The sequence below is a fragment of the Rosa rugosa genome, chromosome 4 (genome assembly GCF_958449725.1).
Source record: "Rosa rugosa chromosome 4, drRosRugo1.1, whole genome shotgun sequence".
In the NCBI taxonomy this organism is placed as follows: Eukaryota; Viridiplantae; Streptophyta; class Magnoliopsida; order Rosales; family Rosaceae; genus Rosa; species Rosa rugosa.
The window spans coordinates 33,516,791-33,540,769 of record NC_084823.1 but is presented as its reverse complement, the minus strand read 5'-3'; the positions used below and the strand labels follow the sequence as shown (position 1 = coordinate 33,540,769).

The 23,979-nt window shown below is 36.9% G+C and overlaps 3 protein-coding genes across 3 annotated transcripts; all 3 read left to right on the top strand.

Moving 5' to 3' along the window:
• Positions 1 to 433: 433 nt before the first annotated feature.
• LOC133744685 (probable disease resistance protein At4g27220) lies at positions 434 to 4,576 on the top strand. The gene is made up of 3 exons (XM_062172753.1): positions 434 to 930; positions 1,023 to 3,830; positions 4,288 to 4,576. The coding sequence occupies exons 1-3, from the start codon at positions 434 to 436 to the stop codon at positions 4,574 to 4,576; spliced, it is 3,594 nt and encodes a 1,197-aa protein (XP_062028737.1).
• A 2,203-nt stretch (positions 4,577 to 6,779) lies between these two features.
• LOC133743994 (secretory carrier-associated membrane protein 4) lies at positions 6,780 to 14,360 on the top strand. Its single transcript, XM_062172095.1, has 12 exons — positions 6,780 to 6,963; positions 8,407 to 8,502; positions 8,583 to 8,645; positions 10,170 to 10,203; positions 10,304 to 10,426; positions 11,127 to 11,189; positions 11,276 to 11,369; positions 11,728 to 11,773; positions 11,851 to 11,918; positions 12,527 to 12,575; positions 12,971 to 13,036; positions 14,027 to 14,360. Exons 1-12 carry the CDS (start codon positions 6,904 to 6,906, stop codon positions 14,057 to 14,059), a joined length of 795 nt encoding a protein of 264 aa, XP_062028079.1. The 5' UTR covers positions 6,780 to 6,903; the 3' UTR covers positions 14,060 to 14,360.
• A 2,317-nt stretch (positions 14,361 to 16,677) lies between these two features.
• LOC133745165 (phosphoribulokinase, chloroplastic) lies at positions 16,678 to 19,702 on the top strand. The gene is made up of 5 exons (XM_062173165.1): positions 16,678 to 17,478; positions 18,341 to 18,425; positions 18,513 to 18,597; positions 18,710 to 18,954; positions 19,182 to 19,702. The coding sequence occupies exons 1-5, from the start codon at positions 16,919 to 16,921 to the stop codon at positions 19,428 to 19,430; spliced, it is 1,224 nt and encodes a 407-aa protein (XP_062029149.1). The 5' UTR covers positions 16,678 to 16,918; the 3' UTR covers positions 19,431 to 19,702.
• The last annotated feature ends 4,277 nt before the right edge of the window (positions 19,703 to 23,979 follow it).

Genomic DNA, 23,979 nt, shown 5'->3' with positions numbered 1-23,979 from the left:
TGAAGTGGGGCTACTGTATTTTGGAATTTTAGGGAGGGAGGGAGGGAGGACTAGGTTTGTCGTCTGGGGCCCTCTATTTTTTTTTTTTTTGAAAGTCTTGGGCCTATTGCATATTAATTTAATAATTTTAGTTCAATTATATAAACATAAACATAAAGCCTTAAAAAAAAAAATTTGGGCCCTCTCAATTTGGGGCCTGTGCCGTATTTGTTCAATTATTATTTAATAGTATACAAATTGAGCTTCCACCTACTACACGGTCATCAAAGCTTTTTACTTCCTATATAAGACGCTCATTTGTATAGAATCTGCAAAAGTGTCCATCAGCCTCCCCGCCTATAACCTACATCTTTCTTGTTGGGGTTTCTTTCAGCTTCTTCTTTTTATCCTGTCGTTCATTTCTTGCCTTTGTTTTCTCTTTCGGTCGTTTTCAATGGCTTCAAGCTCTAACACAGCCTCTGCATCAACATCAGCTCGTCAGTGTAAGTATGATGTGTTTTTGAGTTTCAGGGGTCCTGACACTGGCAAGAGTATCACATCCGAAATATACGATCGACTGCAGAAGAGAGGAATTAAAACATTCATGGCTGATCAAGATCTCGAGGTAGGGGATGCTATATCTCCCGGTCTCCTAACAGCAATTGAAGAATCAAGGTTTGCAATTGTGGTTCTCTCGCCAAACTATGCTTTTTCCACTTGGTGTTTGGAGGAACTCACAAAGATTTGTCAATGCATGGAAGACAACAACAGAATTCTTCCACTTTTTTATACTGTCGATCCTGCTGATGTGAGACATCAGAACACGACCTTTAAAGTTGCTTTCACTAAGCATGAAAGCTCTGGCAGACACAAACCAGAGAAGTTGCAGCAATGGAGAGATGCTTCAGGCAAGGTCGCCTCTTTTTCTGGGTGGAATAGAGACAATTATAAGTAAGCATATCATGAGGCTATCTTAATTACCAAGAGCTACAGTTTTATCTTTTGGATTATATTATATATTTACCCTTAATTCTTCCTTGTAGGAATGACAGAGAACTTGTTAATGCCATTGTGGACGTTGTCTGCACTAAAGTACTACCTACTGCAATTGAGTCCACCGGGGATTTCACAGTATTTGAAGCAACAAGACAAGCCATGGATCAGCTTATGCGGGCATTAAATGATAACAACGTCACTACCGTTGGGGTTTACGGCATGGGGGGCGTTGGAAAGACAACCCTTGTGAAACATGTCGGTCAAGAAGCTCGGAAGCTCGGCCTTTTTGATCATGTGATTATGGTTAGAGTTAATCAAACCCATGATTTGAAAAATATTCAAGGCAAATTGGCAGAAGGGCTAGGCATCAAATTGATGGACGAGTCAGTTGAGGTAAGAGCTTCTAGATTGTCTTCGGCGATAATGAGAAGTATGTCAAGAAACAAAATCCTTATAATCTTGGACAACGTTTGGGGTCTATTAGATCTGCCAAGAATAGGAATTCCCACCTTCAACATTCTTCAGAGTTGCAGCTCCAAAGTATTACTTACCACAAGGAGACGGAATGTTTGTCATGTCATGAGGAGCCAAGAAGATATCACCCTCAATAGCCTATCGAAGGAAGATTCATGGACATTGTTTGTGAAATATGCAAGAATGTCTTTTGAATCGACCGATTTCGAGGATGTTGCAAGGAAGGTAGCTCGAGAATGTGGTGGTCTACCAATTGCATTGGTAGCAGTTGCAAGGGCACTTGGAGATAAAGACCTGGCAGAATGGGAACTCGCGGCTCAACGGCTAGAGAAGTCGCAAGCTGCCAACCGTGACGATGAAGGAGATGCATTCAAATGCATAAAATTAAGCTATGATTTCTTGAAAGATGAGGACTCCAAGGCGTGCTTGTTGCTTTGTTGCCTATTCCCAGAAGATTATGACATCCAAATAGAAGACTTGTTCAAGTATGGGATCGGGAAAGGATTGTTTAAAAATGCCAAAATCCAAGAGGCCAGAGGAGAAGCTGGTTCAGTGGCCAAGTACCTTACAGATTCCAGCTTGCTTTTGGATAGTGAAATTAATGGATGTGTTAAGATGCATGATGTCATCCGGGATACAGCCATTCAAATTGCACAATCTGAAGATGAGGACGGATTTTTGGTAAGAGCTGGCTGTGATTTGAAGATTTGGCCATGTCGATTGGGTGAAGGCCACACTACAATTTCACTCATGAAGAACGACATTCGCGAGCTACCTGAAGAGCTGGTATGTCCGAAACTCCAAATTTTATTGCTACAAGAGAATGATGATTTAGATCATATCCCTGATACGTTTTTCGAAAATACTAGTTTGCTAAGAGTCGTAGATCTTAGTTACACTAGTATATCATCCCTATCCAATTCATTTATTCACCTGAGAAATCTCCGAAGTTTGTATCTAGATTCTTGCCAGAATATATCTGACATTTCCATACTGAAAAATTTGAAGGAGCTTGAGATTCTCAGTATGAAAGAATACCCTCTAAAGGAATTGTCAACAGAAATAAGAAATTTGACCAAGTTAAGGGTGTTGGATGTTAGTGGCCAGGGTTCAGTGGGTGGTATCGTCAGAATTCCATCTGGGGTGATATCAAAATTGCGTAAATTAGAAGAACTGTGCTTGCACTGTGGATTTTGGGACTGGGGGAGTACAACTGGATCTTGGGACTGGTGGAGTACAACTAATGTTAGCTTTGATGAGGTAACTGAGTTATCACATTTGAACAGTTTGAAAGTTTGCATATCTCATGCGAATTGCATCCCTAGAATGGTTTGGGTCAATCTGAGTTGGACTTGCTTTGATATATGTATTGGTAGAGACAGGAACACCAGAAATATTATCAGAGACCGGCGTCGATTCAGGCTAGATGATCATAAATATTCGAGATCTTTGATTCTTGATACAACCATTACCATGTTACCAGCTTGGTTTGTCAGCGTGGTGACAGAGAATACAGAGAGGCTAATGTATGTAAATTTCACAGGGTTAAATAACATTCTCGTGGAATATCACCATGGGATGTTACATAGTCTGAAGCATCTCTCAGTTATTGGTCCCAATGAGAGCTTGGTAACATTGATCAATTTGGAGGCAATACCAAGTATGCGAAATAAACCTGTGTTCGAGAAATTGGAAGAATTGCATCTGGAGAGTATGGGTTCCCTGAAGGAGTTATGTTCTAGTGAATTACCATCTAGGTCTCTCTGGAATCTGAAGGTATTGCAGGTACGTGATTGTCCTAACTTGGGGAATGTTCTGTTACCATCAAAAGTGTTTCAGAGAATGGAAAATCTGGAGAACCTATTTTGTAAGTGTATGCCTGGAATGGAATATGTTTTTGGTTGTGAAGGATTTGAGCTAGAACAATCAAAACTGGGAGAGATGGAGTTGTTGGAGCTAGATGCAGTAAAGAGCATATGTAATGGTCCTGCTCCACCTGCAATGTTCCAAGCACTTCACAGTTTGTTCATTGACCGTTGCAACTTTCTAGGAGGTCTCTTCACATTTGATGTAGCTCAATGTCTTTTTCAAGTGGAAATCATTTCAGTAGAGAATTGCCCTAACTTGGAAAGAGTAATCGAAGCAAGCAAGGAATCAGAGCACAGTAAGAAGACCGTTCTTCCAAAATTGAAGTCCTTAGTCTTGCGGAATCTTCCTATGTTGTACAGTGGTAGTGCTGCTATTGATATGGAGTGTCCTTCATTGCAACACTTGTACGTGAAAGGGTGCCCCCATTTTTCAGCCTCTGCATATGACTTCGGGAGCAATAACAAAGTCATACTCAACAATCTACAGCATCGCGTTACTCAGGAAATCGAAAGGTACTCCATTTGTCTATATCTAGATCATTTAAGTTTTCTTTATTGTTCTTTTTTTTTTTAATTACATTGGAGGTCTTGAGCCAAAATAAAAACGAAAAGAAAGAATAAACAAGCCTGTTTTTTCCATTATAAATACTTATTTTCATTTTTTCTTTGTTGTCATTTGTAATTATTGATCATTCCTGCTATTTTATATGGTTAATCAACCAACTGTGAACAATTGATTTGTGGGAAGGAAAAAAAAAATAAAAATAAAAATGTTAGTTATGTTAGCTAACCAATAGACCATAATTCAGCCGGAATCAATTATATTCATTCCATCTTGATTTCTTTAATCTGAATTTGCATGTCAGTTTAGATTTTATATTGAAAAGTGTTCTTATAAAATTTGTGAGACATTTATTAATTTGCTGACAAATTTAATTTTCTTTTCTTTAATTTCAAATTTGACCGGTAGATCGCCATTGAACCGACTATATGAGAGCCCATATTACAAGGCCGGGAAAAGGATCGGTAGATTTATGCAGAATCAATTGGGGCAGGATTGGGCTGAAGTGCAAAAGGCATTGGAATTCAAGTTGAAAACTCAAACCAATCAAACCATCATGGAGAAGCTCCGGGCCTTATTTGGGGAGAAGTTACCTAGATCGACAACGGAGGCGATACATGAACTTATAAATAAGTTAGGTGAGTTGGGTTTGGAGAACGGCCAATTGGGATATCCAGGGCCGGTCCTGAGATTCTAACGGCCTGAGACAAAGAATTAAAATGTGGCATCCTATATATATGTGTGTATATATTTTTTTTTTGCGCCAAATAACAGTATAAAATCATGTATTTTGAATAAAAGTAAATATGAAAAACAATACAAAAGTATATGAATATTTATTTCTTACATTTTGTATTACAAAACTAGTTAAACATAAACTTTTTTTTTTTGATGGCTGGAACCCAGTGGGAGGCTATGACATCACGCCTTTAAATTAGAAAGCATCACTGAAACCTTGCTCTTCTCACACTTTTAACAATAAAGAATCGATCTTGTTTGATGTGAGAAATTTTCTATGCATACACAATCAATATATAGGGTTTAATTTGAATTAGTTTTCCATATGGAGAAGGAAAATGAATAGTTATTCATATGGAAAAATGAAAGGAAAAAGAAAAAAAAAAAAAAAAAAGAGTTCTGGGCCACGCCAAGAAAAATTGCCTTATGTGATTTAAAAAAGAAAAATGTTAAAAAACTGAAAGCGAAGCAGTTGGGCCCCACTTAAGTCCCTTAATTGATTGAAAAAATTTAAAAAAGTGAGTCAAGCGTGATTCGAACCTTCAGGAAGAAAGATGCAACCTGATCTTCCCTTTCGCTAGAGCAACGCGCAACTTCTAATTTATTTGAGCAAACAATAATATATCTCTTTTTTGTAATTGATTTCCTAAGCTTTATTTTTTTAATTTTTGTTTCCTTTGTTAAACAACAATTAATTTTGGGAGATTTAGAGAGATAGTTAATTGAATATAACCATCTTAACTAATATTTATAAATGTTATAATTTATAAGTTAATTCCAATATATATATATATATTAAATATGATCAACAAAAAACAATGAGTCTTGTATTACCTATATAACCATTAAACCACATTTTGAGATAAAAAATAAAAATAATATATATTTTTTTGTTAAACAAATTAAGGCCCTTTTAGGCCAATTTCAGCCATATTTGGCCCTATTCGGAAGGCCTACCCTAGTGGCTCGGGCCTTTCGGGCGGGTAAGAGTTAACATATTTAAGTCCTGGCCCGATCCGACCCTAAGCCCTAAAATTTAGGGTAGGGTCGACCCTAGCCCGGCCCATGATGACCCCTAGAATGAATACAGTTGAAAAGTAAGAGTCATCTCCTAAGAACACTTCATCCCTTTGCAATTGTTCTTAACCCATTGACAAATAAAAATGTCATGAATGCACTGCCCAATCCATCATGGTTTGATGATAAACCTTGCCATGGTGCTACACAATGTAACATGGCAATGTATGAACTATAGTAGAGATAGAAGTAGGTGATAGATCTTGGCATGATCTCCAGAATTAGCTTCCCATTAAGAGCAACTCCAACAACTTCTCTATAATTTTTATATTATAGGGAAGTAAAAGTCAAAGCTTTAAATAATTTTTCTTCTTCAACTCCAACAGATTCTCTATTTTATAGCAATCTCTAAAATCTCCATAATTCTTCCTTAAAAGTTTTATATATTGCTGCAAATATAAGGAATTTTGTTTTCTCTTTCCTCACTATTCCTAAAATGAGGATGGTTATAGAGAATCTGTTGATGCAAAAAAGGCTTACTTTTCCCTAAAATAGAAAAAAAAAATAATAATATGGGGAAGTTGTTAGAGTTGCTCTAACACTCGGTCCAATGCCCCAAATGGAGATCAATTCCCCATACGCAACCGCAAATGAAATCGGCACAATCCCATTGAGCAAAATCATCACATAGGACTCGGGTTTGCCGATAATTTTGGCAACGACTTTGGTGGCGTCTTCTATCAGAGTCTATCACTGCTATCGGCATTTTTTTTTTTTCTCGTTTTCTTTTGAATTCGTATTTTTGAGAGCATAGGATGAAGACGAAAGCTTTTGTTTAAGAATGGATGGTTTCAAAAGAGCGCCCTGTAGATAACAACATATATATTATAGTCTTTAGGAAGATAAGAGAAGCTGAGAATATATTGTCTTCTTCAATCACAACTGTGCTGGTTTAGTTATTTACAAAGATCAAAGAAAGGTTAAAGAACTGATGTTCAAAGAAACTGGGCAAATCACAGGAGGTATAAAAAGAAAAATACGATGGCAGTGAAGGTAAATAGCATAACCTCTAGGGGCAGATACGCAAAACCGTACTTCATTCCAATTGTCCCGCGTAGGCGTAGCAACTAAGCCACTGTCAGAGTCCCACGTAAGGCAAACCCACCGATAAAGAGAGAATACCACTCTCTCTCTCTCCTCTTCTAAATTCTCTGCAAAATTTGGGGATCTACTTCTTCGTTCGTTCTTCTCTACTAGCGCGGAGAGACCATGAATCGGCACCACGACCCCAATCCCTTTGAAGAAGAGGTCGAGGTCAATCCCTTTTCGGTAATTCCACGTCGCCCCTCCTCAATTTTTAACCGTCTACGTTCTTTTCTCTTCAGATCTACCGTCTAGTATTGCGGTTATTGCTTTCAATTGCTGCGAAAATTAGGTGCATTAGGTTTTTGGATCTGGATCTGAAGCCTTAGCTTTTTGTATCCTTTAACACTAGTGTTATTTTGAATTTTTACTGTTCCGATTTGGAAGTGAAGAAAATGGAGGAAGGAAAATTTCGGAGGGATGTGAATTTGGAAATGGAGAGAATGTAATCTGTAAGTAAAGTGAAAACTAGAAAAAGAAAGAAGAACTCTTATGTAGCTCTGCTTTGTAAAGCTAAAATTCAGAAACAGAGCCAATGCTCAAGTGCGTTCTATATAATAGTGCTTAGGTTAGCTGAATCTGGATAGAGTTAGGGTTTTTTTTCACTTTTTAAATTGATAAAGAGTGTGACGAAATTGAAATTTAACTGAATTACCTTGAGGTTATCCGCATTCGGGCCATTTACATACAATTCGTCAGTCTGAAATTTTTTTTGAATTGTCGGCTATTTTTGTAAGTTGAAAGGAAGAGAGGATAGGTTAGATCTTGATGCTCGGTATTAGAGCTTTCTCAATCTTTCAAGCAGTAACTTAATAGCTGCCAAATGTAGAATCCTCTTGTTCTGTTCACCTTTTTTTTTTTTCCTCGTGAAATTGGTCTATCTTTGTGGTGTGCCTACATGTTCCAAAATGTTATGCTCTAATATTGTTTTTTTACTTTTCTACTGTATATGTCTTCTGCATTTCTAAGAATGGATTGATGCAATTTTAATTGTTTAATAAGTATTTAAATGTTTTTATTAATTAATCATTGCACACACCAACAAGGGGTTGGTAGGAAGTAGGAACTCTGAGGTGCATGGCTGGCTTCCATATGGATTGGGTTTGAAACCCCTCATAGTACTTTTTAGCACAAAGCTCTGTGCACTTATACCAACATGGTAATTGTTATCCTGGATTTCTACATAATGTGCGAGCTTAAAACTTTTTTTTTTCTTTTCCAAAACATGAGAGTTTAGTTACCTTGCATATACTTAACTGCTATTTAATTCTCAAGCCTCTTTAGGTACGAATAAATAATTAAATAAATAAATTCAAAGCCCCACACTACCCCTCATGTTCTAGGTGTAATTTCTGTGGTCAAACTCTGTCATGGTTGGTGCATGCTTATGAATGATCACTGCACATTTTAATTAATAATTGAGGGTTTATGCTTCATTTTAGATTCAGATAAAAGAAGTTCACAGGTTGCCCCTACATATGCAAGGCGCAAGCTAAGATAAATACACTTAAAATCACCTTTGTCGGGGTTGGGGGTTATTTATCAACTCCACGGCACATCTTAATTTAGTATTTGCTCATCATCCTTATAAAATTGATTTCAATGTGCCGTAATTTGATAAATATGCAGAATGGGAAGTCACGGATTCCACCGTTGGCATCTGAACCTCTTGGTTTTGGACAGAAACATGATGCAACAGTTGATATACCATTGGACACAATGAGTGTAAGAAATTTGCTATTTTCTATACATTTCTGCTCTATTTTTGGAGCTCGGATAAGCATTGACCAGTATGGTGTTCACAGGATTCTAAGCAAAAGGCAAAAGAGCTTGCAACCTGGGAAGCAGATCTCAAGAGAAGAGAAAAGGTTAATATTACAAATTCTGTGATTGATTACTTGTCTGTTGGTTTCCCTTTAGTTGTTATTAATTTTATGTCCTGTTAGTTAGGAGTGTAAGCCAAGTTTCAAGTATAGTAGACAAACTCAATCCAAGTATGAAGGACCTTCTATTTAGGAATTAACAATCTTTTAGTCTTCTTGTCAAAAAGAGTATTTGTAGTCTTGTACTCTTTTTTTATCTGTAGTATTTGCATACTATCTGAACTTTAGTTGTGAAGATTTGGTCTCATATATTTGTGATCTTTGCGTTGCTCTATGCCACATAAAGAAGGCATTAGGTCTCACCATTTATTTCTTTTAGCACTTTTGGTATTCATATGGGTCTGTGCAATGACTAATGTACTGTTGGTTCTATAAAAGGGCAGCTTGGTGAGCTTAGAAATTATGTTCATAGAGAAAGACACAATGTTCTTGTGCTCATATGTGAAGCATGAGTTGACTTTGAGTGTCTCATTGAGTATAACACGCCTTCTGTGATGCTGGGATATATCTAAGTATTCTCTAGGACCGATTTGTAGAACCCTGCTGTGTCAGCAACTTCTGTCACATCCTTGCCTCCTAAAAATTTCCTTTCTTCTATATCTAGTTATCTAACAAAATATTACAGCAACTAAAAGGCCAGTAACAAACACAATGTTAGTAGTCCTTTTTGTCTTGACACCAGTTTGGTATAGAAGTACTGGTTCCTCCACTATGTTCTTACATTGTGGAAGTTCCTCTATGATTCAGAGATATAAAAACAAGTGTTAGTTGGACAGGCAAGTTTGTGAGAAGCTTAAAATCTTACTACCTCAACAACTAGAGTCAAGTTATCTGCAACCTGAGGAGAACGATGCTGGAGCCAGTTCAAGGGATAAGAACCAAGCCATCCAAACACCAGATGTGTAGGTTTGTCCTGTAATGAAGGTAGCAAACATTTAGTTTAGGTAATTTCGTTGGAGTCTTATCTTCATTACTTTTGCTTCTCGCTAGTCATACGGTGAGTGAATTATGTCTCATGACTCATGTCTTTTAGCATGGTGCACTAAATGGGTATTTCAACTAGTCATTTGCCTAGAATGGCTTTCTAGCAGGGCTATTTCATGACCTTTGAAAATTAAGTCGATGGAAAAGATTTAAGATCTTGTTGTCATGTGTGAAGCACTAGTTTACCTGGACTGAGTCCAAGGCATCTTTGGTGGTGTTGGATTTATTTGAAGTCTTCTCTCTAGTTTCCATTGTTCCTTTGTTTTAGTAATTCTCTGTATTTATCAACAATAGACAGAAAGCAAAATTAAACAGATAAATTTTGCATATTGTTCCTTGTTCTATATCAGAGCATCAGAGTATATTGTCTTACATATCTTTAAATTGCTTATGTATAATGTCGCCTGTATTAAGTTCTCATTTGTACTCTTGTATAGAAATGCTTTCTCATTTTTGCTTTACTGTTTGATATATTTCTATACTTGAATTTTAATACAGTTTTGCTTTTACATCTAACTTATACAGGATATCAAACGAAGAGAGGATTCTGTTGCAAAAGGTAAGTGCTATGAATCTACAACTTTGTATTTTGAGTTTATAGCTTTTTATAAATGCTTGTCTGAGGTGGTAATTACCTTTTTCTGTACTTCATATATCAGCTGGTGTCCCCGATGATGGAAAAAATTGGCCTCCATTCTTTCCGATTATTCACCATGATATTGCCAATGAAATTCCTGTACATGCTCAAAGGTTACAGTATATGGCTTTTGCAAGTTGGTTAGGTATGGCAGGTTTATCTTGTTAATTTGTTGCTATCTAAATTTGCTTCTATAAGTTGTTCTCTTGAAATAAATTGAGGCTTTCATTGTGAAAAGAGTATTTTGCATTGGTTCTTTTTCACCATGTCTGTACTGCCTATTTCTGTGTTATGATTTACGGTTTAAGATACTACTGTTGATCGGGCCCATTTTACTTTTAAAAGTATTAGTAAGTACTATGCTATTGTTGAGGAACAAATATGATCTGAAATGTCCGGTGTACACTTTATTTACTCAAACAAATACTTTCCAGAAACTGCAAATTTCACAGTAAGAAAGAAACCAGTTTGTTTGTTTGTTTTTATTTTTTATTTTTATTATCTCTTAATGGCTTTTTTCTATCAATTTGTATTTACAAATAAGTTTGTCAATTTGATGATATACTTATATATTATACTTATTCTGATTGGAGTAAACTTTTCTTGCAGTAATAGTTTAGTATCATGTCCGGTTGCAACATTAGAGATAACAATTATATAAATTATCATTTATTAGTTAAGATGTTAATAGATAAGTATTATAACTGGATACAGTACTAAAATATCTTTGATTTGGATAATATTGAACCTGTGGGCGAACTATATTTTTCATGTTACACATGAATTTCTCTTTTAAATTCTTCGCTATACATGCCTGTCTAACACTTGTAATGTTGCTCTTGCAGGTATAGTTCTTTGCCTAGTGTTCAATGTAATTGCTGTAATCATCTGTTGGGTTAGAGGAGGAGGTAAGCTTTTACTTTTAAGTCGTGCAATCATTTTCCATTTATCTCGGTGGTTTTGATGCTAATTGGATGGTGTTCACAAACTGCAGGTTCCAAAATATTTTTCCTTGCAGTCATCTATGCTCTACTTGGAATACCACTCTCATATGTGCTGTGGTACAGGCCCCTCTATCGGGCAATGAGGTAACTATATATTGATGTTCTTTCTAATGGTTTCGAAAGTATGATATAAGATTTGTGGTTCCTCCCTATCATAAGCTTTTGGTTTTTCATTTTCTGAAAATTATGTCCGTGTCTGGGTTGCTGCTGACAATAGTAGAAAACCACCTTAGAGCTACCAAATGCCTCCAAGCTAATGGGTTGTTCAATGGTAGAGTGAAAGCAGTTTTATGGTGTCAATGCAATCAATCTCGATAAAAAATGTGTGCCTAGTTTTTCTATTTAATTTTTGTTTTAGGAACTTATTAAAAAGATGTGTTTAAAGTGTATAAATGCTGCATTGCTTCTGCTGACTGTTGCTGTATGCGTTTCCAACTTGCAGGACAGATAGTGCCTTGAAGTTTGGTTGGTTTTTCCTGTTCTACATGGTATGTACTGATACAATATTCTTGACTTCCTACTGCTTATCTTATTGTTCTCATATTTAATAAATTGCATGAGACAGTTCCATATTGGGTTTTGCATTATCGCGGCTATAGCTCCTCCAATTGTCTTTCAAGGAAAATCACTGACGTAAGTTCTTTCTTCTATTTCTCTTTTAATAATTATTATTTTTAAATTTTTGATTTTAAGATATCTCCAGTAGGTGGTTGGTCTTTAGCATGAAATATAGTTAAACTTGAGTACCTTTCCAAAAGCTACTTGAAAAAGGAAAAGTTTTCACTCATTGGATTTTGCACCAAAGACATGTTTAGTGATTGAGACACATGCAACTATTAAAGGAAATGTGGGTGTTTGTTATCCTGAATCTGTAGAAAATGAACAGTAATTACGCACTCGAGAACCCATATTGCTGGAAAATATCTTTTGCAATTGGAAAATGGGTTTGTCTGGAATTAGGGGCCTGGTTGTTTCTATGCCTTGTACATTGATTAATACTCCAATTGCTATTTTATCCAATAACTTCGTTTTCTGAGAGGGAGAGATTTTGTTTAATATAAGCATGGTGCTATGGCAAGTGTGGAAGCTTCATACCTGAACAGCTGAACTAGGTGTCCCCTTGGGGAAAAGTTGTTTCAATCAGTTATTGTTTTGATACTGTCCACTAAACTAAATTATCTTTATTTTATTTTGTTCTTATTTTTAACTTTTATTTGTTGGTTGTTGCATTATGATTACAGGGGCATTCTTGCTGCAATTGATGTCTTTTCTGACCATGCGGTGGTAGGGGTAAGTTTCTTGATATGCCTGCAGCCTGCATCTGTCTTTTAAAGCTTTTTTAAATGGTAAATGAATTGGCCAAAAAAAAAAGAGGGTAAATGAAATGTGTGCATGTAATGTAAATGCTGCTTGAGGCTGTTGCCAGATGTCTCTGCGAGTTCGTGTATGCTGATGCTGTTGTGTGTGTGTGTGTTTTTTTTTTTCCTTCTTCTCTTAGTTGCATTTTATAAATATCTGCAGGGTATTAAGTTTTTAAAACTTAATATTGGCAGGGTATTAAGGTTCAATTTTTAAACCTATTAGATGAATGATTATGTTGTTATAACATTTTGTAGGAAGTAAAGTGTTTCTCTCATTTTGTAGTTATCTGCAACTATTACTAATTCTATTAATTTTTCTGGCAGATATTCTACTTAATTGGGTTTGCCTTGTTTTGCTTAGAGACGCTTCTAAGCTTTTGGGTACTCCAGGTAAGAGACAGAACTTGCCTTGTTTCAGATATATATACGCCTTTGTCTTTCTTTACAAGTATGGGAAATGTTTATGGTGGCTTATAAAGGGAAGCATTACTTGAGCACTCTACAAATATGAGAAACTATTCATAGTTTATTGAGATCTCGATCAAGCTGATTGTTTCTTTCTGACATGTCAGCTATTTTGCGTCACAAAATTGTTGTCTTTATATGGAAAAAAATTGGAATAACAAGGATTAGGCCAAAATTATAAACTGAACTGATATTTATCCTTTCATGATACTAAGATTTTCATGTTTATTGATGTAAGTAATAATGAAGTGACTGCTGAGAGGAGCGAAGGATAAAAGGACGGAGGAAAGTAAATAGTATACCTGAATCAAACTGATACATGCTTTGTATGATTTGAAGGCATAGTTTTTGTTCTTTTGTCAATGGAAGTAATGCCTGAATCAAACTAATCAAACCAAATAGTATACTGGAATCAAACTAATCATGATAGAACAAATCGAGGGTGGAACAGCGAACCAGCTATTCTACATTTACATTTGGTTTTGGAATAATTTGACTGTCAATTTCATGTATCTATACTATATTTAATAGAACTCTCCTTGTCAGCCAAGGTGTAGAAATTTCAGTTATGCACAATGCACAAAATGGATTGAGATTGCATAAAGGTTTAAAATGCAGGGATGCAAATTTTTGGAGTTAAAAACATGGAACCAAAATTGAATTCTGAGCATTACATAGACAATCATGCATCAATTTTTTTGTTCTCTGTTGCCTTTCCCTTTAGAGTTGGTGATAACTGCTAGATTTGTTTCTTACTCTCCTTTTCCCAGTATGTTGTTTTCATTTGTTTAGAAAAGGTTGTATCACTCTGTATCTGGAATTTGTTCACTCACGCTTGTCTCATCATCTTTTAAAAGTCGTCATTTTATTACTCTTCCTCTGTTTTTCTGATTGTTTTCTTTTTGGTTTGTGCAGAAAATATACGTGTATTTCAGGGGGCACAAGTGAGACATGATCCTGTGGTTGTGATCGACTTGGATTAAGAGTTGTTGCTCGAGTAGTTTTAGTATATTCTTCTGCGGCCTGTTATGTTTGCCATATCATTGTGATAAGTTCATGCATTTATAGATTTGTCAGTAGCTACATAAATATTAGGAAGTAGCATTCTACCGTACTCTAAAAGTCGTCCATTTTGAATCAAACTTTGTTTTGTTATTTGTTACATATATTCACATTCAACAAAAGGGATATTGAGGAAATATCATACAATTGGTCCAAACATCATTGTGATGTTTGGTTCTTTGTTTCACACCTGAGATGTATGTGGTATTGTGTTGTGGCAAGAGTTTTTTTATTGCACTGCTATGAAGTTCTGACTTTAAATGTGAAACATCGTCCTTCTGAAAAAAAATACTACTATCTTTCATTATTCATTTGTTCAGATCATTGCAATCAATGCAATATCAGTTCTGAAAATGAACGCTGTTAGTTTGGCAGGGGACTGAGTACCAAGCAAATCTGCAAGTTCTGAAAGATTAAGCATGCGTGGGGGGTTTTGGCTAGGTTAAGAGTTGTGGAGGAAATGGTTTCTTCGTAATCATGTAGGAACTAGTTTTGGGAGAGACCCGCCGATATAACGGAGAAACCATCATCTCCACAACTCTAACCAAGCCAAAACCATTACCATTAATTGTAGAGGTCATGTTTTCTCTGTAATCATGTAGACTAAGGAGACTCCTAATCTGACAAGGCACCAACATTGTTTGTAAGGAAATGTCGGCATTCAATTGATGAAGCAGCTCTGAACCGAAGAATTGACTTGACTCCAAACAACTCCACCTCGAGTAGTGAATAGTTGAATACAGACGATAAATGCAGGTAAGAAAAATCGTCACTCGATCAGCGGTGTCTGGTATTGAACTAACAACATGACCGCTATGGGTCACACTTATTAAGGCAATACACTCCAACTACCTCATTTGGAGTGAGTAATACGTTTGGTTTTGCAGATCTTAAAACTAAGACAAGACTAAAGGAAATTGTTGCTCAAAGATTAGTCATCTCATCAGGTCATTTGGAGGAAATTATTGAGAACTCAACAACAGATAATTACTCGCTTGGGATTCATTATTAAGGCAATTAGTTTAGGAAAGAAAAAAGGCAATCAGTTTAATAAAAAAAGAAAACAAAGTGTTCTAGAAACTTCTTTCTCATAAAAAATATTTGAAAGTTTCATCTCTTTTCCTGTCAAAAAAATATTTCAAAATCGTCGCCATTACACTCGGGACTCTTTTCTAACCAATAAAATAGCTTACTATAACCATAAGGAGTTCGAGAAATACAAAACTCAAACTACCAGAAGGGTTTCGAGAAGATCAGATTGCTTAAGTATGCAATTTGTATACTTTCGGTGACGGCTCTTGTAACAGTGCGCGCTTCTCTCTTTATTAGAGGAAAACCTTGTGCCTGTTGGAATTACCTCTTAAAATTCCCCAACGGCTAAAACAGCGTGCTTCCCTCAGGCCTCAATTCATTCCATTCTCAATATTATAAACGCAAGTTGAATCAGAATACTTTAACTAATTAGTTTGGTCAATTTACATTTATTATTTAAATCCTTGTATAAGTGGTGCTTATGCTTTTGTAACAAATCGACACCTCCATGCGTGGTCAATTCATATGACAAACAATTGTATTTGACTGTGTTCTTTTGGATTTATAATAAATTGATGAGCTTATTCGTATAGAATATTCGATTCTATGACAAGTTTCTTGTCAAAACCATTTTTGTGTTTTTAACATCTTCACTCGGAATGATAGCATGATTTATCTATTATCAGATAAATTATTAGTTACATGTAATTATGTGAGATCGTGAAATGAATTATTAATTGAGTATAATTATATCAGCGCAACAAAAATATTATATTATCCGATATTAAATTAATAATTATGCAAAATTATGTTTGATGCTAATGCCACGGCTCTCCACATCATTTGTGGTTTTGATTTATAGTTAAAATGTCTCTTAACCTATACCTAGTAACAAAAACGAAACCCTAGAATTTCTTGAAGTTATTTTCTATTTGGAAATATGTGATTTTTCTTTCATCTTTGTCGTGAAGGGATGTTCTACTAATGACTTTTTTTACTAATTTTGTCTCTTTTGGGTCAGATTAGTGAGGAAAGCTATACATGCAAACAAGCACACTCCAAAATTGAATTGTATGGCATAAACTCTATCTCCATATCTCTTCCATTCCACACCCTTCACCCCTAATCCTCAACCAGCCACCACCATCATGCCAAGTGGCACATCAAATATCCAAATCCCAACAAATAACCACCAAGCTTCTCTCCATACCTCTGTTTATCACAATTCACTTCACACACACTATCACCTCATCAAAAATTCCATCCTTTCCCTAAAATCTATATTCAAAAATATCCACTTTGAAAATGATAATATATATATTGCTAGTGGAAATGGGGACTTGTAAATGACCATCCTACCCACTGCCCACAACACCAGCTTACCTCCAAACTTGCCCAAAACTAGGGGTAGTCACAGAAACCCCAATATCAAACAAAGAAGAGGGTACACAGCAGCCTTAGCATCATCACCTTCTTTCCTTTCCAAACTGCCTCATGTCATCAACCTCAACATGTTATAGCCTCTTATTTGTGTTCCAAATAAACTTTCCTCCCCCTTTTGAAATCAACCCCATTTCATATATGTGTCCTCTTCCCAAAACCATCTAACCAAAAAAAACCACCACCTCTCTCCCTCCCTCCCTCCATTAAATCTCTCTGGTTTCCATCAGAGATCAGAGAGAGAGAGAGAGAGAGTAGAAACCAACCCACAAAATGGCCATTTGTGCAGTCCACACAAGTACTCAGTTCAACCCAACATGCTCATCAATCTCCACCCCCTCAAAATCCCACTTGGGATTCTGCCAAAGACAACAAGTAGTGTTCTACACCAAGAGGAGTAGCAAGAGATCCACCCCATGCGTAGGTCTGATAGCTTGCGCCGCGGGTGGCCAGGAGACGGTGGTGATTGGCCTCGCCGCCGACTCCGGTTGCGGGAAGAGCACATTCATGAGGAGGTTGACAAGTGTGTTTGGAGGAGCAGCAGAGCCACCAAAGGGAGGCAACCCAGACTCCAACACTTTGATAAGTGACACCACCACTGTGATATGCTTGGATGATTACCACTCACTTGATAGGACTGGAAGGAAGGAGAAGGGAGTCACTGCTCTTGACCCAAGAGCCAACGACTTTGACCTCATGTATGAGCAAGTCAAGGCTATCAAGGATGGCAAGGCTGTGGATAAACCCATTTACAACCATGTTAGTGGACTCTTGGACCCTCCAGAGCTTATCAAGCCCCCAAAGATCCTTGTCATTGAAGGCTTGCACCCAATGTAAGTCCGGCTTTAATTGTTTTTTCTTACGTTCATTAATGCTAGGCTCGCTAAATTTGTTCGATAAATGATGTGTCAGTGTTTTTGTAGAATACTTATCCGATCAAAATATACGGTAAATCCCATTTATATTTAACACACATCACTATTTGGTGAAAAAATTTGATAAATGAATTCAGGAGAGTATGACTAAATTTGAAGTCATTTTCATCATTATATAGTTACTCTTTCTCTGTCACGCGGGCACATTTTGCAAGCGCACATGTACAGAAGGCCACACACCTGTTGATGAAATTCTCTCCATCGTACATCTGTTCATGAAATCCTGGAATTGTTCTTGGATTTTTTTTCCCCTTTCTTTTCTCGAAGAGAAGACTCCATAGATTTTTTTTGTTTTCTGAAGCTGAGACTAGAGTTGTTTCGTTGTCTCCTGGGTATCCTTGTCATTTTATTATTACATTACAGACCACAAATTTTATTTTTTTTATCTCTTATGTCATTCTAGTAGTTTTTTGAAAAAAAAACTTATTTTCTTCTTTATTACAAATAATTGGTTATTTTTGAGTCCAACTCTGTAACCCTTATCTATAATTGATTAATTGTGACTATGTGAAGTAATCGGAGAAAATATAGAAGCAAGTAATAACTTTTTTAAGAGAATAAATAAATACTGTTAGTCCACTTCAGTATCATAATTTGGTTCATGCAATGACGTCACAATATTCATTTCTAAAAACTGTCGTATCAATATTTTATATTATCAACTTATTTGTGGCGTCAATTTCTGTCAAACTGGGGTTAGATTATGTAACGATGTAATGGTTGTGGAGGCTAATTGTTTACAACTAATTTCCCAATATAGGTACGACCAGCGAGTCAGGGACCTCTTGGACTTCAGTATCTACTTGGACATCAGCAATGAGGTTAAGTTTGCATGGAAAATTCAGGTAATTAAATAACCACTTAACCACTTTCATCATAATTAATAATTATGTTGAATTCCAGTCATGATCTAACCATGTCAACAACTACAGAGGGACATGGCCGAGCGTGGACACAGTCTCGAGAGCATCAAAGCCAGTATCGAAGCCCGAAAGCCCGATTTTGACGCTTATATTGGTAGACTTTGTTTTCCCCTTCTTGCTTAATGCCTTGATTAGATAGTAATTAAGCAACAAACCATGCAATTAGTTCTTAAGCTCATATTTTTGTTGCTGTTCATGATTTGTAGATCCACAAAAGCAGTATGCTGATGCAGTCATTGAAGTGTTGCCAACCGAACTCATTCCAGGAGACAATGAGGGTAAGGTTTTGAGAGTGAGGTTGATAATGAAGGAGGGAGTCAAGTTCTTCAACCCAGTCTACTTGTTTGATGAGGGCTCTACCATCTCATGGATACCATGCGGAAGGAAGCTTACTTGCTCTTACCCTGGAATCAAATTCACCTATGGCCCTGACACTTACTATGGCCATGAGGTACATATACATTCGGTCTCCATATTCATGATAATCATTCACGTACCAATCTTAATTGTGCTGATGTCTAAAACAACGTACGTCACTTAGGATTTAAAGGTTAAGCTTCATGAAAATTTAATTGCAGATATAAGCGCAAGATCCAACACAAAAAAGATTATCAGAAGATTAAGACCTACTCAACATAACCAATGTTACTTGTACTAATTTTGTTCATGTTACGATAGGTGTCAGTGTTGGAGATGGATGGACAGTTTGACAGATTAGATGAGCTGATCTATGTAGAAAGCCATCTAAGCAACATCTCCACCAAGTTCTACGGAGAAGTCACGCAACAGATGTTGAAGCATTCCGATTTCCCCGGGAGCAACAACGGGACTGGTCTCTTCCAAACCATCGTTGGATTGAAGATCAGAGACCTCTATGAGCAGCTCATTGCAAGCAAGGCCAAAAGACCAGCAGAAGCAAAAGCTTAATTAAGATGAGAAACCTCTAAAACGAGCAGCTAATTATCTATTGTATCTATGTACTGTAATCATGGGACTCTAGAATTGAAGCATTGGTTTTGTTTCAGTTTTCTATTTTTCCACTCCCTCTTTCTTTCGTGTTCCTGTTAGTGTTGGGCTATTCCTAATAATAACAAGGACACTTTGTACGATCACCATCTGTATGCTGTAATTCTCTGCAAGATTTGTATTATAGAGAATCAAATTAATTAAGAAATATACAAAATTCAGTTTAAGAGACAGTTTGATGGACTCTATATAAATGTACATCATCTATGGATCTGTACATGCATTAATTTCCCATACTGCAATTGCATAACTGATATAACCACCTATGATGGTCCCCCTTGTCATTTACCAACTTTGGTTCGTTTCCATATGCAGGGGATGACCTTAGGGATGCCAAGCAATAGAAACTCCAATCAGTTATTTTTCACACCAATTTAGTCGAACTTTTCGTTTGTCCTTTTTGAGTGGAGGGTTAAAATATCAAAAGTAATTAGTTTTTTTTTTACACCATACCAATTTAATTATTATATGGATAGGATTTGGTGTTATTAGAAAAAAGTAGAGGAAATGAGGGAAATACTCCTTCACCATTGATGGACAGCTTATGAAAGTCACACGTACTACTGCTTCTGATAATTTTGTAACATTTCTCCGATCAATAAGGATCTCAACAGAGCCGGCTTAGAGGCTGTGCAAAGTGTGTGATGGAACAAAACCCCCAAATTTTGGGGCCCTATGTATATTTCTTTGTACATCTATATAATTTATGAAAGGGCCTTCATTATTTGAAAGTTTTGTAGTTCAGTTGGCAATTAGCTGTTTTTCCAACTTAGTAGTACCAGTTCGATTCTCATTGCAGGTGATTTGCTTTTTATTTCTTTTTTGGGCCCCTTTTCCTAGCCCCATTTTCTTGTTCTTTTGGGCACCTTTTCCTCATTGCAGGTGATTTGCTTTTTTTGGCCCCTTTCTCTGCCTCCATGCCCAAAAAAAAAAAAAAAAAAACTAAAGTAATTAATTTTGTATTTATATTTGTTTGTACATAACAAAAATTTTCAATGATATATTCATGTATAATCGCGTAAAGAGGGCCATATTTTCCATCTCGCACAGGGCCTCCAAAACTTTTGAGACGGCTCTGGAGCTCAAACTTTTCGCCTCTAAAAAGTGCTACCTTTGTACAAAACTGACATCTCAATCATTTTTGGTTTGAAGAAAAAAAAATAGGACAAAATATTGTATACTCCCTATACTTATAGGGTCTCGACGTTTCAGTCCATAACGTTTCAATTTCACCTGGATACTCTCTAAACTCTCTAATTTCACACAAAAGGTCATTGCCGTCAATTCTCCTTCAAAAATTCTGTTATCTTGCTGACATGGCATTCCTTTCACACTGAAATTACTATTATACCCTCACCTACTCTTTTTTTTTTTTTCATCATTCAAGCTTTAGAAATAAGATCAAAACCACACAAACCACATCAATAGTATTGTCCTGCTTTCCTCAACTATTGCGTACAGAGATCATCTGAGTTCTCCAATTTTGAATTCAAACATAACCAACAATCAGAATCATGCTATAAGGTTTATCTGTAATAAAAAACTAATCAAAGATCTTCAAAATCGCTACTGCCAACAATGAACCCGTAATAACCTCAAAAACCCCAAAACCTCAATTCTTGCAAACCCAACTGAAAGTGAAAACCAAGAGTATCAGTATGTAGAGCTTGATGAGGCGATGGAGTATGATGTTCTGTTCGTCGCCGTTCATGGCCGGAGCCGCGGGAAAAGCAAGGAAACTTGCCGTAAAAACCCAAAAGCTTCCCCCTTTCGATTCTCTTACTTGGATCATCATTTGAACAAATAAGCACCATGGATAGATCGGCGAGGTCGAGAGGAAGACTCTGATATAGGTGCGGCACCGCGATTTGGCAGGAATCAGAAAACCAGCCGGCGAACCCAGAAGCTTTTCTGGCTCCCTCCTGCCGCAGTCGCTGGTATTTCGGAGCAGAGACTACCGGGATACTGATTACACGTATTTCTATGCATGTAATTGTATCTAAAACACTAGAAATAAGCTAATCCCTAAGTTAATTAATATATGATTAATCCAATTTTATTTATTGTGTAGGAAATAAGCGGATTTGCGGAAATCAAGGAAAAATGACGCAAAAATAGAGCAATTCGGAGTTTTTATCAAAAGGACGAAATTATAGAAATCTTAATTTAGCAATTAAGTTTAATTGATTACATATGCAATTAAGCTTAATTGGTTAATTAATTATGCTGTAACAGCACGTGCAGCATGCAAGGAAGCTAATCACCCATTGCTTAATTATCCTCTTGACATATGGCAGAAATTATGTCATGCTTAATTGATCATTCCAAGCAGCCCATCACGAGCTCTTCTGTTCACGTGCCACCATCTTATCTGCTCAGCCCTCTTTTGTTCAACACGTGGCACTAGCAGCATTTCTCTTATGATTTGATCACCTACACCACTGAGGGACGTATATAATTGAAGGAAACCCACATTCCTTTTTCTAACCTACACAGAACAGCGCCGCTCTCCCTCCTCTCCTCCATTTTTCATATTTTCTTTAGTTTTATTTTAGGGATTTGAAGGATTTACTCACCCAAACCTTTAAAGATTCATCAAAAACTTATCCTCTACAAGATTCAAGACTTGGGTAATTATGGGAGTTGTAAATCAAGACTAGTCATGCTAGCTTTTTTATTAGCTATTTGTGACTATTCTTGTTTTCTCCTACACTTCTCTTCTCTTTTGTATTTGAATTTTGTAATTTTGATGTCTATGATTATGGGTTGTGAGTAATTTCCTTGTTGGGGGTTAGGGTTGTGTCCCTAACCCAAATTTTGTGTAAAAGATGTTTAATTTAATGTAATGATGCAATTTTCATATGATGGATGCTTATATCTATTTTTGTTGGGTTGAAATGCATGTCTAGGAGCCTAGTCAACTCTAGGGTGTGTATTTTGAGCATGTCTAGGACGGAGTTAGAGGCTTGACTCCCTCTAATTCCTAAGCTAGAAACCTTCAATTTCGTATTCGAGGGGTTATAAGCATGGTGATTTACACCCGTTGCGTGATTGCGCGGGCGGGTCGCTTAGTAGTCTAATTTCTCGATCTATACGCCTCTTGATGTGAATTAGGGACCCTTGAACCGGCTCTAATTCATGCCAAGTGAGTCCCTACGGCCCTTGAATCGGAGTAGGAATACCATGAAAGGGAATTTCGGTCCTTGAGCCTTGAACCGCCTTGGATACGACTACCGCCAAAGTAGGAATTTGCATCTACATTATATTAGCTTCCGACACATAGAATTTAGGTGAAGGAATCTCCCTAACACCCGACATTCCCATTTATTTGGTTACACTTTTTATTAATTTATTTGCATTTTTATTAATTGCTTTACATTTCATTATATTTTTGTTAATCTAAAATCATCTCTCAAAATATTGAATTTCGACTCTTTGTAAATATTCATCACTAGGCTCTTAGTTTTGATTAGGCTTTGGTGAAAACCAAAGCCGAGCATTGCTAGGGCTTGGTGCCTTAGATTAGCATTTTTATTTATTTTCTTTTTCGTTTTCTTTTGTTTGCTTAGTGACTTTAGTTCCGACTACCCAAGGATTGTGGGTTAGCCACTAATCCCCGTGGTACGATAACTTTGGGCACAATATTTCCCTATCTTGACAACGATACGTACGCTTGCGTAAATGTGTATCAAGTCAGATACACATTGTATCGCCGAGACGAGTCGACCATACCGGTCTGGCGTCCATCCGTGGCCGGAAGACAGAGAAATTGTTGGATTTTCTGTCGTTACAAAACGGGTTGGGGAGAGGTCGGTCTCCTTTTTTTCTTTTTCTTTTTTTTCTCTTTCTTTCCTTTTAACCTCTTCTTCTTCCCCTCTCTCTCGTCTCCGTCCTCATCTTCACTACAAACCTAAGCAAGTGCTGACCGTCCCACCATCCATCCATCATCCCCGTCATGCCGGCAAGCACCACCACCCCTTTCCATACGGCGACTCCAAACCAAATCGGAGTACACCCAACCCAAATCTGTTCACCTTCCACCTCCCTTTCTTCCTCAATTTGAAATTTGAACAGAGCACCATCATAGAGAACAAAGCAAGATGCTGCCGGGATCGGGAGCGTGGATTGGCGAGTAGTGACGACATTTTGGAAATTGCGGCAGGCTTGGATCTTTAACAATTGCTTTGAAAAAATGCAGTGTGTTTCAAGGAAAGGAGAAGAAGAACATGCGGTGTTTATGTATGATGACTTGTGCAGACTTCAACAGTGAAGATGATTTGCATCAAAGAGATGATTACTTATGCACTGTGCTGCTGTGGTGTTTATGTATGATTTGTATCTCTATCTAACTCGAGTTTATCAGAATGTCAGATGGAGGAGGTTAGTTTTTTGAATTAGGCTGAGGCTTCTGGCTTGACGAGGCCGGTTGGGGTTTGCAGCTCCGCCTCTT

What these genes read in the sequence shown, in the direction of transcription:
- LOC133744685 (XM_062172753.1), top strand. Translation starts at nt 434, where the DNA reads ATGGCTTCAAGCTCTAACACAGCCTCTGCATCAACATCAGCTCGTCAG. An exon ending in TGGAATAGAGACAATTATAA is followed by an intron (nt 931 to 1,022) that starts GTAAGCATATCA and finishes TCTTCCTTGTAG; the next exon opens with GAATGACAGAGAACTTGTTA. An exon ending in GTTACTCAGGAAATCGAAAG is followed by an intron (nt 3,831 to 4,287) that starts GTACTCCATTTG and finishes TTTGACCGGTAG; the next exon opens with ATCGCCATTGAACCGACTAT.
- LOC133743994 (XM_062172095.1), top strand. Translation starts at nt 6,904, where the DNA reads ATGAATCGGCACCACGACCCCAATCCCTTTGAAGAAGAGGTCGAGGTC. An exon ending in TCGAGGTCAATCCCTTTTCG is followed by an intron (nt 6,964 to 8,406) that starts GTAATTCCACGT and finishes ATAAATATGCAG; the next exon opens with AATGGGAAGTCACGGATTCC. An exon ending in TTTCAAGGAAAATCACTGAC is followed by an intron (nt 11,919 to 12,526) that starts GTAAGTTCTTTC and finishes TTATGATTACAG; the next exon opens with GGGCATTCTTGCTGCAATTG.
- LOC133745165 (XM_062173165.1), top strand. Translation starts at nt 16,919, where the DNA reads ATGGCCATTTGTGCAGTCCACACAAGTACTCAGTTCAACCCAACATGC. An exon ending in CGATTTTGACGCTTATATTG is followed by an intron (nt 18,598 to 18,709) that starts GTAGACTTTGTT and finishes CATGATTTGTAG; the next exon opens with ATCCACAAAAGCAGTATGCT. An exon ending in ACACTTACTATGGCCATGAG is followed by an intron (nt 18,955 to 19,181) that starts GTACATATACAT and finishes ATGTTACGATAG; the next exon opens with GTGTCAGTGTTGGAGATGGA.